Genomic DNA, 20390 nt, shown 5'->3' with positions numbered 1-20390 from the left:
TAAAAGACAGAAGTGGAAGTTGGTATAAGTCCTTGTTATTGTTATCGTCACAATGTAATGGATATTAGCATTGTAGAAAGTAATATTTATGGTGCACATCACTACACGATGATAGACGATATTAGTATCCTTTGACCCAGCAGGGACCCCAGGATAAGATTTGCAGTTTAGAACATTTACATACAAGTACATACAAGGGGCTGATGACCTTCGATATTAGGCCCCTTAAAACAACAAGCATCATCAAGTACATACAAGTCCAGTTCATTCCTCAATATAGAAAACAAACCTCAACAAATTTCTCACTTTCAATATTTAAGATAACCAAATATTATTTTCAGCAAACTTGTCATGAAGGCACTAAATATCTGCATGAATATTAAACATTCTACAGGTCATAGCAGTTCATTCTACAGTGTCTAAAAAAACAACTGAGAATAAGAAAATGACCAGGTATTTCAGGGCAAGTGCATTCAAATAGTATGTTCTACAAGCTCTAAAATTCCTCTAAAAACATTATTACAAAATGTAGGCCTACCACTTACCTCATGTTCCAACATGGCATATTCACCCTCTGTGTTTTGTCGAATAATGACAATATCAATATCCTTCTGCCTAGCAGGGACCCCAGGATAAGACTTGCAGTTTAGAACGTTTACATATAAGTCCAGTTCATTCCTCAAGGCCACATTACGAGAAATCACACCTCGACTCATACTTCCGGTTTCAATGTTACCTAAGGAATAACAAAAGATTCTAAATATTTCTATCCAGTAGACATTGAATTACATTATTTGAATATGCATGCTACGATCAATCATTCTTTGAAAGTGGCTGAGATACATGGATTACATTTTAATTACCTATATTTCTTTATCTTAATATATGAGGTGCCTAATATCAAACATGGACATGCGCCACCTATATCAAAAATGAGTTAAGGATTGATCCTTATGGCATTTTTAATGCTCTCTATGAATTAGTGGTCTGTGTCTTTCATAAACGAATATTTGTACGTAATTTTTAACATAGAAATATGCAGTTTCTTTCATAATCGGACACCTCCAAACGTAGTTTATATAAAAACCGGACATGACCGTTTCAGCCAATCGTATTGCTACAAGTGACATCAAACTGTCATGGCGACCAGAGAATTTTTATCGACATCTTAAGGAAAAAAGAGGAGGACTTTTTTTTAATGTCCTATGATTGCCAAAAGAACCTCGTTTTGCCAAAATTAAGTGATCAGTCGGCTTATTATTCCAGACAACTCTACTGTTACAATCTGTCTGTTGTAACAGGCACATCTCAAAGCAAACTGCGCCCTGACAAGGTGTCTGTTTATACGTGGCTGGAGAATGAGGGAAAGAAATCAAACAAAATAGCATCAGCGGTTGTCAATGAGTTACAATCTAATGATTTACAAGGCTTCACTTCAGTCATGTTGATTGTTGATGGCTGCACCGGCCAAAATAAGAACATTAATATGTTGGCGATATGTGCAAAGTGGCTTACAACGTATGCACCACCCTCTGTTGACAAGTAACAACTGGTAGTTCCAGTTACTGGACACTCTTGCCTCCAGATAGGATTTTTTGACTCACTGAGAAAGACCTTAAAAAGATGACGACCATAGTAAGTCCTGATGAATACCTTGAGGTGTTCAAAATGTACGGCACAGTGAAAGTGATTGGACAAACCTAAGAACCACTGAATTGGAAAGAACAAGCACAGATTTATCTGAAATCTGCTCGTCAACTTCATTTCAAGATTTCACAGTGTAAAAGAATTGTACTCAGGAGCACCAGAAGAGGCAATGTTGTAATTAAAGGTGAGGTAGGTTACTATTTGGAAACAGGTATTGAGCGGAAGATCACAAAAGCATGACAGGTAAGTCTAATGTTAATGAATCCTTTACCTACTGATATTGGCATGAATGTAAACCCACAGAAACTTATTTTATTTTAATTTTTTTTTGCTAGGGGCTTTACGTCGCACCGACACAGATAGGTCTTATGGCGACGATGGGATAGGAATGGCCTAGGAGTTGGAAGGAAGCGGCCGTGGCCTTAATTAAGGTACAGCCCCAGCATTTGCCTGGTGTGAAAATGGGAAACCAGGGAAGACCATCTTCAGGGCTGCCGACAGTGGGATTTGAACCCCCTATCTCCCAGATGCAAGCTCACAGCCGCGCGCCTCTACGCGCACGGCCAACTCGCCCGGTCACAGAAACTTAAAGATGTTGACAAATTACTAGGAAAGCACTTCGGAAAAGTTTGAAAAGGAATGCCTCTCTTAAGTGGTATGTCGAAGTCATCAATATGAACATTTGTAGTGAAAATGAACAAGCTGTTAATGATTATTTATGAATGTGATTGTTTTGAAGACCCTTGTGGTGAACCAGAGGTTTTTTGCCCAGAAATACAGTGAAGCAAGAACTGAAATGAATGTTAAAAATGTTAACAAAATATAAGAATAGCCTTATTTCTTTCATATTTTAATTATATTTATTTTAAAATGGAAGTTTACTTCTGTGTCATCCTGCAACTTTTTTTCCAAATATTGGGATAGTTCGTTTCAAAAGTGGACAATTACATGGATGTTTGTATCAAAAATGGACAAAAGCCAATCTCGGTTTCAGAAATGGACATCGTCATATTTGAACGTGTTTTACATTGACTTAGACTGAAATTCCTAAGTGTCGACCATGATTTTCTTGTTCATAGGGCTAGAAATATGACACACAAAAATTTTCACACATGTAACTGGGGTTCAACAGAGAAACAAAAATGTGGCTCTACTGAAAAATTAACAAAATGGCCTTTGTCCATGTTTGATACTAGGCACCTCATATGTAACTGAGAAAGAACATTAAAATGCATATTCTGCTGTTCATAAAAAACTCCATCTCAGAGGACAGATTTTTAATTGATATAGATGTTGATTCCCATAGGGAATCTGAAATATTTGTCCTGAATGAGTAAATTTATAATACCAATATAAATGGTCCATTATTGGACATTATAAATTTTCCAGCTAACTCATTCTTGGTTGCCAGCGTTTCGCCCTCGTGTGCTAGGGTGGGCTCATCAGTTGGTACCTAGCACACCTACCAATACGCTGGCTAGTGCATACCGTGGAGGCCACTGCGTAGGCTAACTGGAGCCACCGGCAGTGCCAATGCACTGAGAGACTTTGTCTCATTACCAAAAATTGATGCCTGCTTGGCCATCAGATGATATAGATGTTGATTCCCATAGGGAATCTGAAATATTTGTCCTGAATGAGTAAATTTATAATACCAATATAAATGGTCCATTATTGGACATTATAAATTTTCCAGCTAACTCATTCTTGGTTGCCAGCGTTTCGCCCTCGTGTGCTAGGGTGGGCTCATCAGTTGGTACCTAGCACACCTACCAATACGCTGGCTAGTGCATACCGTGGAGGCCACTGCGTAGGCTAACTGGAGCCACCGGCAGTGCCAATGCACTGAGAGACTTTGTCTCATTACCAAAAATTGATGCCTGCTTGGCCATCAGATGATATAGATGTTGATTCCCATAGGGAATCTGAAATGTTTGTCCTGAATGAGTACCATTTATATTGGTATTTCAGATTCACTATGGGAATCAACATCTATATCATCTGATGGCCAAGCAGGCATCAATTTTTGGTAATGAGACAAAGTCTCTCAGTGCATTGGCACTGCCGGTGGCTCCAGTTAGCCTACGCAGTGGCCTCCACGGTATGCACTAGCCAGCGTATTGGTAGGTGTGCTAGGTACCAACTGATGAGCCCACCCTAGCACATGAGGGCGAAACGCTGGCAACCAAGAATGAGTTAGCTGGAAAATTTATAATGTCCAATAATGGACCATTTATATTGGTATTATAAATTTACTCATTCAGGACAAATATTTCAGATTCCCTATGGGAATCAACATCTATATCATCTGATGGCCAAGCAGGCATCAATTTTTGGTAATGAGACAAAGTCTCTCAGTGCATTGGCACTGCCGGTGGCTCCAGTTAGCCTACGCAGTGGCCTCCACGGTATGCACTAGCCAGCGTATTGGTAGGTGTGCTAGGTACCAACTGATGAGCCCACCCTAGCACACGAGGGCGAAACGCTGGCAACCAAGAATGAGTTAGCTGGAAAATTTATAATGTCCAGATTTTTAATTTACAAGTTACTTTACGTCGCACAGACACAGATAGGTCTTATGGCGACGATGGGATAGGAAAGGGCTAGGAATGGGAGGGAAGCAGCTGTGGCCTTATTTGAGGTACAGCCCCAGCATTTGTCTGGTGTAAAAATGGGAAACCACAGAAAACCATCTTCAGGGCTGTCGTCAGTGGGGTTCGAACCCACGACCTCCTGACTGCAAGCTCACAGCTGCGCGCCCCTAACCACACAGCCAACTTGCTTGGTAGGACAGATTTACTATGCATTATTAATGAAATGATTAGGCACGTGTTCTCCCTGATCTATGTATAGTGGTTCTAAGCCTATGATATGCTGCATCACAACAAAAATGGGTTGAATCACAGAAATATATTATTTGCTATTGGATCAATGTTGCAGTAACTTAGATAGGTTATCGGCAATGATAGGATCAAAAAGGGCAAGGACTGGGAATAAGTGGCCATGGCCTTAATTAAGATACAGTCCTGGGTAGTGTGAAAATGGAAAAAAAAAAAAAAAAAAAAAAAATCTTCAGAGCTGCCAATGGTGGAGGTTTTAACCCACAATTTCCTCAATGCAAAGCTTACAGCTATGAGGACCCAACAACATAGGTAACTTCCTTGGGACAAATATGTTGTGATTTTGGTTTAAAGTGGCTGTGTCTGGCAACCCAGTGATGTGTGGAACCTCTTAACGATCTCATGTCAATGGGTAATGGCCACAGTCTGCAGAGCAAATTTGAAAGAAGCTGTACTCTTGGAAAGCGAGAGTGAAATGTGCCTTTCCAGGAAATTACATGCCTGCTGAGGCAGTGTTTCTATTGTACAGAGTATGTAGACAATGGTCACATGAAGGATGTACACCATGTGAGCCTCCTGTTCTAGACAAGACACTGACAAATCCTAAAGGATGTCAGCAACTTATCTCTCACCTTCTTCTACTTAGCAGTCTCAAACTCAGATTTTTGAAGGGTCAATTGCAAATCTGTAGAATTTTTGGGGGGGCCACATGAGTAGTAAATTAAAGGCTTAAGGGAAAGTGAAAATTTTCAATGGGGTATGAAATTTTACACAGCTATTTGTTAACTAATGTACTTGATATATATGATGTAATTTGTAGCTAAGAAAACACATTCCTAATGAACTATTTAAATTTCATTTCCCTTAAATTGCAAATATGGTGTATGGAACAATGATTTTAATAACTGAGTGCAGTAGACCTGTGCATGTCACTTTTTCTGAAAAGAAGCTTGGGCATGCTTTTCTGACACCAGGTTATCAATATTAGAACATCTATATTTTGAACATGCCATTTATAGACCTGAAGACAAATGAGGGTCACTTAAGCTGTTCCATTCCAGAGATTTCACTGGGGTTATTCATCATGAAAACAAAACTACGTATAAAAATTTTACAAACTTTTTGTTGTGGTTATTGCTTAATTTGGTGATGCTGATTATGAATAAAGAAGTGGTTCATGGTGTAGGTGGTTTATGGTGTGGGTTACTGTAGTCACGTCCTAGTTCGTGAACCACGGGCAACAGCTGAGTGGCCTAGTAAGTGGTCCCGAGAGTCGGGATACCAGTTGCTATGGAATGGGAGTGGGCATCTCAGACATATTCTGAGTCGTGGCCCTCCTTAAGCTCAGGCGGCCAGCAGGACTACACAATCCACTGGGATCCCTAACCCGTTAGAGGAGAGATCCTCACTTGGACTAAGTGTAAGTAGGCTAGCATCCTGCTTCATGTTTTCACCGAGCTCAGAACATTTTAAGCAAGCCTTGGACCTATGGGAGTAACGGAGTCCCACTCTCATTTGACAGGCGAGGGACTCCTTAGAAAGAACTTTGCGAACAAAATGGAATTCGATGGGGAGCTATCAATATTAATGGGGCTTATGGAAAAAAGAAAGTAGAACTGGCTGAGTCAGCAAAGAGGATGCAACTGCATTTACTAGGAGTAAGTGATATTCGAGTAAGGGGAGATAATGAGGAAGAGATAGGAGATTATAGAGTGTACTTGATGGGTGTTAAAAAAGGAAGGGCAGAGTTTGGGGTAGGGATGTTTATCAGGAATACTATTGCATGCAACATAGTTTCTGTTAGGCAAGTAAATGAGCAAATAATGTGGGTAGGTTTGAGGAATTAGGACGAGAATTTTCTCAGTGTATTCACCACGTGAGGGTGCAGATGAGGATGAAGTTGACAAGTTTTATGAAGCATTGAGTGACATCGTAGTCAGAGTCAACAGCAAGGATAGTATAGTGCTAATGGACGAATTCAATGCAAGAGTTGGAAATAAAACTGAAGGATACGAAAGGGTGATTGGTAAATGTGGGGAAGATATGGAAGCTAATGGGAATGGGAAGCGTTTGCTGGACTTCTGTGCTAGTATGCGTTTAACAGTTACGAATACATTCTTCAAGCATAAGGCTATTCACCGCTACAAATGGGAGGCTAGGGTACGAGGTCCATAATAGACTATATCTTAACTGACTTAAATTCAGGAAGTCTGTTAGGAATGTATGGGCTTTTCGGGGATTTTTCAATGATACATGCCACTATATGATCCGTAGTGAATTAAGTATCTCTAGGCCTAGGGTAGAGAAAGTGTAATGTGTCTGCAAACGAATAAGGGTAGAAAATATCCAGGATGAGGAATTAGAAGTACATGGATATGGTTAGTAAGAAGTTTCGAACACTGGACAGTAAGCAGGTTCAGGATATAGAAAGAGAATGGGTGGCATACAGGGATGCTGTAGTAGAAACAGCAAGGGAATGCCTAGGAACGACTGTGTGTAAAGACAGGAAAAAACGAACATCTTGGTGGAATGATGAAGTGAGAGCAGCATGTAAACGTAAAAAGAAGACTTATCAGAAGTGGCTAGAAACAACGGCTGATGCTGACAAGGAATTGTACACAGATGAAAGAAACAGAGCGAAACAAATAGTTGTTGAACCCAAAAAGAAGTCGTGGGAAGATTTTGGTAATAACCTGGAAAGGCTAGGTCAGGCAGCAGGGAAACCTTTCTGGACAGTAATAAAGAATCTTAGGAAGGGAGGGAAAAAAAGTAATGAACAGTGTTTTGGGGAATTCAGGTGAACACATAATAGATCCCAGGGAATCACTGGACAGGTGGAGGAAATATTTTGGAAATCTTCTCAATATAAAATGAAATCTTCCTGGTGGTGCCTTGAACAACCAAGCTCATGGGGAGGAAGAAAATTATGTTGGTTAAATTACGCTTGAGGAAGTGGAAAGGATGGTAAATAAACTTCATTATCATAAAGCAGCAGGAACAGACAAAATTAGACCTAAAATGTTGAAGTATAGTGGGAAGGCAGGGATGAAATGGCTTCATAGAGTAGTAAGATTAACACGGAGTATTGGTAATGTACCTTCAGATTGGACAAAAGCAGTAATTGCACCTATATATAAGCTAGGGAACAGGAAGGATTGCAACAACTATCGAGGTATCTCATTGATTAATATACCAGGCAAAGTATTCACTGGCATCTTGGAAGGGAGGGTGCGATCAGTGGTTGAGAGGAAGTTAGATGAAAACCACTGTGGTTTCAGACCACAGAGGGGCTGTCAGGATCAGATTTTCAGTATGTGCGAGGTAACTGAAAAATGTTACGAGAGGAATAGATAGTTGTGTTTATGTTTCATAGATCTAGAGAAAGCATATGTCAGTGTACCGAGGGAAAAGATGTTCGCCATACTGGGAGACTATGGATTTAAGGGCAGATTATTAAAATCAATCAAAGGCATTTATGTTGACAATTGGGCTTCAGTGAGAATTGATGGTAGAATGAGTTCTTGGTTCAGGGTACTTACAGGAGTTAGACAAGGCTGTAATCTTTCACCTCTGCTGTTCGTACTTTACATGGATCATCTGCTGAAAGGTATAAAATAGAAGGGAGGGATTCAGTTAAGTGAAAATGTAGTAAGCTGTCTAGCCTATGCTGACGACTTGGTCTTAATGGCAGATTGTGCTGAAAACCTACAGTCTAATATCTTGGAACTTGAAAATAGGTGCAATGAGTATGGTATGAAAATTAGCCTCTCGAAAACTAAATTGATGTCAGTAGGTAAAAAATTCAACAGAATTGAATGTCAGATTGGTGATACAAAGCTGGAACAGGTAGATAATTTTAAGTATTTAGGTTGTGTGGTCTCCCAGGATGGTAATATAATAAGTGAGATTGAATCAAGGTGCAGTAAAGCTAATGCAGTGAGCTTGCAGTTACGATCAACAGTGTTTTTTTTTTCTTTACGTCGCACCGACACAGATAGGTCTTATGGCGACAACGGGAGAGGAAAGGCGTAGGTGTGGGAAGGAAGCGGCCGTGGCCTTAATTGAGGTACAGCCCCAGCATTTGCTTGGTGTGAAAATGGGAAACCATGGAAAACCATCTTCAGGGCTGCTGACAGTGGGATTTGAACCCACTATCTTCTGGACGCAAGCTCACAGCTGCACGACCCTAACCGCATGGTCAACTCGCCCGGTGCAGTGTTCTGTAAGAAGGAAGTGAGCTCTCAGACGAAACTATCTTTACATCGGTCTGTTTTCAGACCAACTTTGCTTTACGGGAGCGAAAGCTGGGTGGGCTCATGATATATTATTCATAAGTTAGAAGTGACAGACATGAAAGTAGCGAGAATGATTGCGGGTACAAACAGGTAGGAACAATGGCAGGAGGGTACTCTGAATGAGGAGATAAAGGCTAAGTTAGGAAACTCAGTGAATGAAGCTGTATGCATAAACCGGCTTCGGTGGTGGGGTCATGTGAGACGAATGGAGGAGGATAGGTTAGCTAGGAGAATAATGGACTCTGTTATGGAGGGTAAGAGGAGTATAGTCCTCTCCGTGTAAGGACGTACACTAAGGGTGCAACCTTACCCTTTCTCCCCTGTAATATTAAGGTATTGATTTATAGTGACTTTTCTTGCTGTTGGGTCTTTTTCAGTATCGGTAACCATACAGTTTAGGGACCCTACTTGCCGATACGACGTCTTACTGTTACCGTTAATCTGGCACGTTGGCAACGTTCAGTCACTGTTCTAGCGTGAATTGTGTGTTGCCACCGCATTGCCTCTAAAGTCACTAGCGATACATTTGCGAGAATATTTAAAGCATATTTTCTTTTTCTGTGGGATTGTAAATCTATTTGGCTAATACCAGGTAAGTAGAATTGTGGCATGTTCGGATAATGCATTTAATAACATAGTTTGTGTGAAATGATGAGCACATCATTTTATTAATTACGTTCCTATTTCGTCCCATACTTATACGAACAGAATTCGATTGGGATGTCTAAGAAGGAAGAAAAATCTGCAAAAACTCCTCCGAAAAGGAAACCAAGGTTACGTCCTTTACAAGCTTCAGGTCAAGAAATGCTTGTACATTGCTACGAGCAATTGAAACAGGAAGACGACGAAGAAGGTATCAGTCGTAGTGATACGAAGCTAATGGCAAGAGTTTCATTATTAACTGGGGTAAGTGTTCGTTTTTATCTTGTTTCTATGATAAGTTTCTGGCATAATGACAATCAGTTGAAAAGGAGCAGTATTTCATTCTGAACCTAACCTAACCTAACCTGATCATGTAGGCCTAGGCCTATACCGGTACCATGTCTTGTGTCGACTTCGATACGGTTCGTAGACTTAACCTTTGTGTATTCATGTTGACTTACGGTATATGTGTATGTAATATATTTCTGTGTGTGTATTCTTACAGTGTAGTTTCGGTTTAGTCCGAAAAGTAATAGGAAATTTCAAGAAGGGAGTTGAATTTTCTACACCAGGTAAACGCCGAAAGCGTGAACATCCAGTGACCGGCATAGACAGTTTTTCTAAGGAAGCGATAGCAAGGTTTATTTATGATAAATTACATAAAGGTAAGGTGACTTCATAAGGAATCTATTGCAACATTATTTATAGAAATTGGCACGCAGGTGAGATAAGCTCCCAGAAATGTTTTGTGCATGTATTGTCATACAGCTCTTTTGAGTCCCTTGTAACTCTCTTTTTTCTTCCCACAGGAGAAGTCGTAACTGTAAGAAAGGTTTTCGACCACATGAAAGCAAATTATGACACTTATTTGTACAAGGGCTCCGAAACATCATTAAGAAGAATTTTGAAGGCCATGGGGTTTGTGTGGAGTAAAGGTGATCCCTATGCGTATGTTAGAGAAAATGAAGACATTTGTTTTAAGAGATCCTGTTTTCTGAGGGAATACATGCGTAATAAGGACAGTGAGAAACCAAAACCTGTTGTTTTCTTGGATGAGACTTGGATTTTTATGAATGGTGAATATATATGTTATATATTACATTTTATATTAAAAAAATCTTGGAATAATTTATCTTCATCAGGTGTCTTTGGTTTCAATTGTGCATTTGTCTTTCAGGGTCACCCACATACTCCTGGAATAAACCACACAAATCTGGACATGATGTTCAAGGAGTAATTCGTCGACCTGTGTCTGAGGGAGGAAGACTGGTTATTGTTCATGCTGGAACGAAGGATGGCTTTGTACCTGGTATGCTCTTACTTTATTTTACTTCATTTTATTGTAGTGAGGTGATCTCTCTTTACATAGTTATGAGGGTATTTAGGGTTTGTAGTACGGATGCAGGGGGGGGGGGGTGCACATAAGTCTCTGATAAGACCCCAACTTAAGTACAGTTCCGGTGTATGAGACCCTCGCTGGGATTACTTGGTTTGAGAATTGGAAAAGTTCAAAAGACAGAAGCACGATTTGTTGTGGGTGATTTCTGACAAAAGAGTAGCGTTACAAAAAATTTGTCGGGTTTGGGCTGGGAAGACTTGGGTGAAAGGAGACAAGTTGCTGGACTAAGTGGTATATTCCGAGCTGTCGGTGGATAGGTGGTGTGGAATGACATTGGTAGACGAATACGTTTCAGTGGTATTTTAAAAGTAGGTAAGATCACAGTACAGTGATAAAGTTGATGAAAAGTGGGGCAAATATTTGTTTTTTTTTTTAGAAGGGAGTTAGGGATTGGAATAATTTACCAAGGGAGATGTTCAATAAATTTCCAAATTCTTTGCAATTATTGAAGAAAATACTAGGCCTATCCCTGAAACTACATCTTCTGTCCTAAGTGCAGATCAGTGGTGACTGATTGATTGAAATTGACTGGCACTAGGTCGGAAGTGGCATTATAACTTACCGCTCATTGAGCTCTGTACGTGGTTTTTGATTTTGACTTCTCCACTGTTATTAAAAAGACTTGCAGGTATTCACTTTAGGCCAATGATTAACCTTAGAGAGGTATTTCAATCAAAACTTACTCAGTGTATTTTCATATAATATTACTGGATATTTGTATCAGTAAATTACTTGTATTGTAGGCCTATTTATTATGTTTATTCTGCATTCGACAATCTCCACCTGAATCAGTGCTTGATACCTGACTGTTGAACACCTTCCAAGCTTCTTATTTCTTACTGCCTGATATAGGTTCAGTGTTCGCAGCAATTACATTTGTTCTAAGGTATTGAAATGGGTGTTTATACTTATATCTTTTATGCAAGTGATCGTGGACTTCTAATCCAGATATAGGCCTACTAATGGAGATACATTCATGAGAGATGTTACGATAAAGTAGTGTAAGTAGTAATTAATTGACTTCATCATCAGGTGACTTTGCTACACAGTAGTTGGTTTTACTTAAAATCAGACAGCTTTTTGTATCATTCAACAGAAATCACATTTTTTATTAATAGGCCTATACTTTTTTTAGAACAAATAACTTCATACTAAAACTTAAAATTCTTACAGGTGCTGATTTGATATTTGCTACAAACTTGAAGAGAAATCAGGATTACCATGGTGCTATGAACAGCGAGAAATTTCAGATGTGGGTGAAGACGCAATTAATCATAGGATTAAGAAATATAGGACCCTGTGTTATTGTAATGGATAATGCACCATATCACTGTAAGCTTGTTGAGCATCAACCAACAACGAAATGGAGGAAGGATCAATTAGTGGTAATTATACTTAATTGAATATTTCCTTCTACTGAATGATGTTTAATGATGTTACAGAAATTAATTTTTATTTTTCCTTTAATTTACAGTCATGGTTAAGGCAGAATGGAGTTTCTCCACCAGAAAATGCCACAAAAGATGAGCTGCAAAGGTTGTGTAATATGAATCGAAGTCACTTAAAGAGGTACAGAAGCACGTAAACATAAGTTTAGATAATGTTGTTTACACTCGTGTATTTGACTTTCATGTATGCATAACAATATTTCTCTGTTTCTTTAAAACCAGGTACATTGTTGACGAGATGCTGCACAGTGAAGGCCATACTGTCTTACGACTTCCTCCATACCACTCATTTTTCAATGCCATCGAATTTGTATGGTCTGTGGCAAAACAGTATTATAACAAAACAGTGGCTTCAAGACCTGGTCACGGATTGGACAGAGCTACAGCTGTGTGGAAAGAATCTCTTGATCAGGTAGGCCAAGTGGAAATGTTATTTATTGGATATATGCAAGTGGAGTTTATAATATACTTGTCAGGTTGTGATACTTCAATATATCTTATAGGTGACAGCAGAGATGTGGAGAAATGAAGTAAAACACACTGAGAAGAAGATTGTCGAGTTCTACAATAATGAGGTGAGAGGTCTTCCTGAAGTGGAGGAACTAGTCATTCATCATGGAAGCAGTGAATCGGAGGAGGAAGATGAAGAAGAAGAAGAAGAAGAAGAAGAAAGAAGAGAAGCCGAGGAGTTAGCTGTACCATTGTAAGAGCCATTCCATGAGATTAAGAATGTTATAACTTTGCTGGGAAATAATACATTTCTGATTGCCCCGTCCTTTCTGATATAACGAAGTTACATTTCAAAATTGTGGGAATTGTGTATCTACAAGTTACAGGGCGGTATAGATGAGCAGGTGGGGATCAGTGTCCAATCGGAGTGGAATTATCTAGAACTGCTGTGGCGCAATGTGATGAGGAGCGGGCAAGGGGGGGAGAGAGAGAGAGAGGGAGACAGCACTCTGTCACCAATACACGATGTAAACATTGTACGCCTGTTAAAATACTGACATAACTTAAATTTTATACACTATCTAATGGTTTTCCACAGTTCTCTGAAAGTCACAACTCACGTATACTGTATATATATAGAGAGAATTACATATAAAAATACCTGTGTCCACAATAAGTAGCCCACATATTAAATATAAATCAATTTGCTTTACGTCGCACCAACACAGATAGGTCTTATGGCGACAAAGAGGATAGAAGAGATAGGAAAGGGCTAGAAGTGGGAAGGAAGCGGCCGTGGTCTTAATTAAGGTACAGCACAAGCATGTGTCTGGTGTGAAAATGGGAAACCACCAAAAACCATTTTAACGGCTGCCGACGGTAAGATTTGAACCCACCATTCCCCGAATGCAAGCTCATAGCTACGCGACCCTAAACGCACGGCCAGCTAACTCGGTCATCTTTGAAAATGTCTTTTTCTATCAGCAGAGGCTTTTTTAAAATCGTCATATTTTGTATAGGCTACAGGAGATGTACAGTAGCCCACTGGTTTTCTGATTAAACATCATTTATTTAATCTATTGCATCAGTCTACTTACATACTCACTGTCCACGTACATCGGTAACCTCGTGATTCGATTATTGAAGTATTGTGCAATGATGCGACATACAAACTAAGAGAATACCGAGTGGTTCTTCCAAATATAAAACAGACAATTTCGAGTGGTCATGAGCATGACTCATAGTCATAGGGTAGGCTAAATAATAATGTTATTGGCTTTATGTCCCACTATCAACTTTTAGGTTTTTTTTGAGACGTCGAGGTGCTGGAATTTAGTCCTGCAGGAGCTCTTTTATGTGTCAGTAAATCTACTGACATGAGGCTGAGCACCTTCAAATACCACCGCACTGAGCTCGGCCCTGCCAAGTTGGGTTCAGAAGGCCAGCGCCTCGACCGTTTGAGCCACTCAGCCAGGTGTGGAGGCTAGAGAGCTGAGTTTAAGTAATTGTCGAACGTCAACTAGTTATAAAGATACTGATTGATTAAACTAATACAGTAATTAGAATAACCTAATTGACTACCTACTTACAACCTAGGTACTTTGGAATTGTGTTCTATCTTTTTAACACTGCAAATAAATCCATGTATTGTTTAAAACTCCCTGTAAGAAGAGGACAGTGGATGCGAATAGGTATTATTTTCAAATGAGCTGAGCTCGAGAGTCCATTATAGCATACGATTTTTTCAGTGTACCATGACTCTGTATGTATTGCTTCAGAGGAAGTTCGGCTCCCCGCCAATGTCCAGTGTACCGATAATGAACCATGTGTGTGTTGTGTCTCACTGATCCATGACTGCGTACGATTCTTTCAGTGTGCCATGATTCACTGTGGCTCGCTGCAGCGAAAGCTCGACTCCCCGCCAGTGTCCAGTGTGCCTATAAGGAGCCGTGTGTGTCGTGTGGCTCACTGAGCCGTGATTGTGCATGATTTGTGTGCCGTGAGCTTGCCGTTCCTGTGAATCGATTCACTCGGACACTGAATGAATCGATACACTGCTTCGAATCAAGCACTCAGTAGCCTACACTAGTAGAGGTACATAGTACATTACCATTAAGATAGATAGCATTGCAAAGTAATTCGTCTTTACCATAATAACAATAATAATAATAATAATAATAATAATAATAATCGTATGGCCTCAGCTACCATGTGCAGACATTTCAAGTTGACGCCATCTGGCTGTCTGCTCGTCAATTTTGACGTTCCGTTATACTCTAGTGTCGAATGGACTTTTTTCTGCCCTTCAAAAATCCGACTACCTCTGCTGGGTTTGAACCCGCTATATTGGGATTCGGAGGCCGTCACTCTACCACTGATCCACAGAGGCAGCTGTCTTTACCATGAAATACATCGTCGTCGTACATGACTGAATTACTATCAATATATCTTAGAGAAACTGTAATGTACATGAAACCGAAATTGAGTTAATTTCCACGATACATTCTTCCTATATAAAGGAGACCATGTAGCTTATCCACCTTCATTTCAGCCACATAAATATTCAGCAAAAATTGCAAAATCACATTAAAGGACAAATACAATTTTTTAAGTAGAAATAGTCTGGAACATAGATTAGTGAGGTTGGACATCGTGCCCGTCATCATTCAGGAGTCGCTGTTGAACATACTGTACTTGTCAAAACTAGTAAGTTTCTATTTTACACAATAATAGTGAAATGTTGATGAAGACGACATACACCCAGCCCCCGTGCCAGAGAAATTAACCAACGGTGGTTCAAATTCCCCACCCTGTCGAGAATCAAACCCACACCCTGTGACCAAAGGCCAGCACGCTAACCATTTAGCCATGGGGCCAGACAATAATAGTGAAAAAGCATGTTCACTGCAGCTATTGTTGACAGGATATTTCTTCTCTTTAAAGAACAATGAGTACCACGAATTAATATCCTGTTTTGTTGATTCCTGTAAACTTTGTATGTACGGTTTTGGTTCGCCAGTTCCTAGCGTATCTACTGAATGAAAACTTTGTAGACCAATGGATTCAGTTTTATGTTTATTGCCTTCAGTCGTCACGACAGTTTTTTCAATGACAACAGTCGCTCAATTACAAATCCTGTCAAACCTAACCTAACCCTGCGACAATCAGTGGTTTTCGATGGATCACTACCTAACCGGTCATTATAATTTGTTTTCGGTGGATCACAACCAAACCTGTCCCTATCAGTGGTTTTCGGAAGAATACAGTGGTTTTGTCACAAGTCAATACAGACTCTTGAATCAATGTGTGAAAATGGGAAAGTGTAGAAAACCCTCTTCAGGAATGCCAATCTCTAAGTCCATAGTCTTTTCAGCGTTGTCACACAGCTGAAATTCACTTTAGAAGTAATTGTAAAAAGTCGTATATAGGCTCTACAGATACATAGTACATTACCAATTCCATCTCGATTGCTATGATACGCACACTGCATAGCGGTTTTGCTCTATAGATAAATCATATTATAGTGAAAAAAAATTTGTTTAAAAAAAAAAATCTGTCTGGCATGAAGGTCCAGAAGGAAAATACTTTCATTGAATTCTTATTTATGTGCTCACCACCCTAGTAGGTTTAAATAAACCTTATAAATACGTTGTAAGACCCATTCTCGAATATGGATCTGCATGTTGGTTTAATAAATTCCCTAGAGAAAGTTCAAAGAAGAGCGATGCGTTTCGTAACTGGGAATAGAAGGAATACCATTAATTGGGAAAGTCTTGAATCTAGAAGAACTAGAGCTCGCCTGTGTGGTCTTTATAAGAGCTATACGGGAAGGGCTGCTTGGAGTTGTATTAGGAATAGGTTATGACCTCCCTCATTGTATCACTATTTGCAGCGATAGCCAGGAAGCGTTAAAAGCACTATGTGCAGTTAAAACAACATCAAAAATGGTATGGGAATGCCAAAGGATGTTAGATCAGCTGTGTGAATTTAGCTCAGTTACCCTATTACGGGTCCCTGGGCACACAGGTATCAGTGGAAATGAAGAAGCTGACAAACTAGCGAAACAAGGCTCAAAAGGTCCTTTTATAGGACCAGAGCCCTTCCTGGGAGTGTCACTCCGAAGCGTGAAACTGGTAATATCCCAGTGGACAAACCAGTCTCACTTAGACATTTGGAAGAGGTTAACTATAGCAAGGCAGGCACGTGAACATATCAAAGGGCCTAGCCAAAGTTATAAAAAGGTCCTGATAAATTTGAATAGGACCAGAATGCGAATGGTAGTTGGACTGTTGACAGGCCACAATACCTTACAGAGACACCTACACATCATGAAAATCAGTCAGGATCCGATGTGTAGAAGATGCGGTAGGGAGGAGGAGACCTCCGCGCATGTGTTATGTCAGTGTGAGGCTCTTGCAAGCACTAGACATCGATACCTTGGCTCACATTTCGTGAGCCTGGAAGACATCAGGAATGCCAACATCCGGGCACTGGTATCCTTTATAGGAGCACTAGGTCTGGACTAGGCAAACCCGTTTAAGGGACACAAAGGGTCTTCACAGACCTACGTGTGGAGCCCTGCGAAGGCAGGGTTCACCCATTCTTTATCTATCTATCTAACCTCCCTCATACTTATCGAGAAATTATCATAAGCATAAAATTAGGGCCAGAAACCAGCATACGGATGTGGGCAAGTTTTCCTTCGTCAACAGGACCATAAGGGATTGGAATAAATTACCTGCGGCAGTCTTTGATAGATTCCCTTCTGGTATCAAGTCATTTAAGAAGACCATTTGTGTAAAATGAAAAGTAAAAGTTGTAAATTACGGGCACTGAATTTGTGATTTTCTGCTTGGTTTCGATTGTGAAACTGGGAGGCTTTTTCTTGTGGTTTTCTCTTTCCAGGGAAGTGCTTGCTGTACTCATGTTTTTGTAATTGTTGTTGTTCTTGGTTAATTAACAATGTTTTTAACTTTATTTTATCATCACTTGTAACGTTAAGCTAGTAGTAAGCTCAATCTATAGTTTTGTAAGCCATAGTATTAAGTATTGGAAATAATTAAATTATGTATGAAACTGTACATGATGCTGGATTTAGAATGACTAGTAGTATTTCTTGTAATATTTTTTTCCATGGAATTCCTTTTTGTACTTGAGTTGTTGTAGTTGTTGGGTAGTATGATTTAACTTTATTATCACTTGTAGTGTTAAGCTAGTAGTAAGTTCAATCTATAGTATTGTAATTTGTAGTGTTAAGTACTGGAAATACTTAAGTTGTGTGTGAATATGTATATAATGACACTGGATTTAGAAAGTTTAATTAGTAGTATTTCTTGCTTGTTGTAATGTTGTTGTTGTTGTTGTAGGGTAATTACGGTTTAACTTCACTTTATTATCACTTATAATGTTAAGCTAGTAGTAAGGTCAACCTATAATATTGTAAGCCAAATTGTTAAGCACTGTAAATACTTAAGTTGTGTGTGAATTTGTATATGATGTTGCTCGATTTAGAATATTAAACTAGCAGTAATTCTTGTTATATTTTCCTTCCATATATCTGCTTCTTGTACTCTTGTTGTTTGTTTGTTTGTTGTAGTTGGGTAATTATGTTAACTTTATTATCACATTACTGTAAGTGACCGTTGCCACCGGGGTATTTCCCATTTGCAATTTATTAATAATAATAATAATAATGAGTGACAGAGGTTTAACGTAATTTGGAAGGAATGTTTTGCGTATGATAAATGAGTACCAGTTAACTATTGGGGGCAAAGGCGGTCATGCGTTGAGCTAACCACTCCACCCCACCCCACCAAGTGCCAACGTCATGGATAGTGGAAGCCTTCACCTTCCCCCTTTCCAATGGCTTTCATGGTTTGTACGGAGATGACTTTGCTTTTTGCTTTTTAAATATTAGTATTCATGTTTATTATGTTTGTTTATTCATACCCCTGCTTTGTAATTCAGTGACCATGGAATGGCTCTAAATGTTGTAAATTATATTTATATTTACTTGTATTTATTTCCTTTTTCCTTATTGCACACGTTTGTTGTTGTTATTATTATTACTACTACATATCGCTTAACATGTAAATAAACTAATATTTAATGCAGTAAATAATGCTTATCTCTTCGGATTCATTTCTTCGTTGCATATTCGTTTTGCTATGACAACATGACTTCTTTATGATATAAATAAATATAAAATAAAAGTATTTCTTCCCAAACATATTTGTTATACGTTATACGTGCACCAATCAGAGAACCAACTAGGGAAGTACCTCTTACTAAGGTGCATAATGTTTTTGCATACATGTATAATTGAAGAATTGAAGATCCATATACAGGTAAGTGGGTCGCCCATGTGGTAGGCCTATTACGCGTCATAGGAAAGTGAGTGAACTGGCTGTGCAGTTTGATCACATTGCTGTTAGCTTGGTTTCAGGAGATGGTGATGTATTCGAACCCCACAGTTGGCAGGTCTGAAGTTTTTTTTTGCCCGTCATTTTCATTTCAGGCTAGTGCTGTGTCTGTACGCTTATTTACATCTTAAATCCTAGCCCTCTTTCCTATCCAATTCTTGCATCACAACCTGTCTTCATGTGATTTAAGCCAATATATATGTAAAAATCTGGTAATGTTGTTTGACTCATAGTGCTCCTGTACATTGGTTTCCGTAATGTTGAAAGCTTGAGATACACCAACTTGTAAGCTGAAAATATGTTTAAAATGCCAAATGCCGAAAACCGTAAAAGTTCTTAGTGGGATGTAAAGCTGTTAGCATTATTATTAAAAGGAAGGACATATGTCTTATGTGGTAAGTCCTTGAACTTGCAGAAATCGCAATGAATTATTCAATCTATATTCCCTCCCCCCTTTCTTTAAGAATGCAGTTATAGTAATGCATACATCAGAATCAGAATAAAGGCAGGAAATGTTTAACATTATTTTAAGCGAGTGAAGGAGAGAATGTATGACTAGCTCAGGTTGGCGGATTCGAGTTCGGCGGTATGTGAAAGTGCTCAAATACTCCAGCCTCATGTCTAGATCTACTGGTACATAAAGAACTCTTGCGGGACGAAATACTGGCACCTCGGTGTATGTGAAAACGATAGAAGTAGATAGTAGAACTAATATTCAATTCTGCAGTGAGCTTGAAGCTGACCTAATTTCCGTTCACGTAGCTTGGCACATTAGTATTCCTATATGTTTCCTGATAACCGTGAAGATATAACCAGCCTGCAGGCTGAAAATATGCCCAATCTCTCTCCTTAGGCTACGGGTTACCGGTATTGAAGAGAGAAGGAAATGTTCGCGCAAAAGAAAGGGAAGTCATTGGACTTTCGAAAATCACACTGCAAAGACTTATTAAACAAATTGCATCGTTTAACACGCCCCTATTTTCAAGAATATGGTTATAGTACGCCTACTGCATATCAAAATAAAGACAGATATATGTAACATTAATTTGAGTGAGAAAGGGTGTTTATTTCCTAAATTTCTCATTGAGCGTGGAAACCGACTTAATTATGAATATCTTGATTTATTTCATCTTAACTTTTATCATTTACTAGGGTAGGGAAACATTTATTATCGGTGTTTACATTGAGGTTAGTTTGTTTGGTTATGTCTGGTGATTTTAATATGTAACCAGGCAGGTTGGCAGCAG

General features: G+C 39.2%; 1 protein-coding gene across 3 annotated transcripts in view; it reads right to left on the bottom strand.

Annotated features, from left to right (window-relative positions):
• Positions 1–20390, bottom strand: part of LOC136864280 (isocitrate dehydrogenase [NAD] subunit gamma, mitochondrial) — a 319092-nt gene that overhangs the window by 183743 nt on the left and 114959 nt on the right. For all 3 annotated transcript variants that reach the window (XM_067141053.2, XM_067141054.2, XM_067141055.2), the window contains exon 5: positions 546–736. In XM_067141053.2, the coding sequence (XP_066997154.1) occupies positions 546–736 (191 nt within the window). The remainder of the gene's footprint in view (positions 1–545; positions 737–20390) is intronic.

The sequence above is a fragment of the Anabrus simplex genome, chromosome 2 (assembly GCF_040414725.1).
Source record: "Anabrus simplex isolate iqAnaSimp1 chromosome 2, ASM4041472v1, whole genome shotgun sequence".
In the NCBI taxonomy this organism is placed as follows: Eukaryota; Metazoa; Arthropoda; class Insecta; order Orthoptera; family Tettigoniidae; genus Anabrus; species Anabrus simplex.
This window is presented reverse-complemented; position numbering and strand designations above follow the sequence as displayed.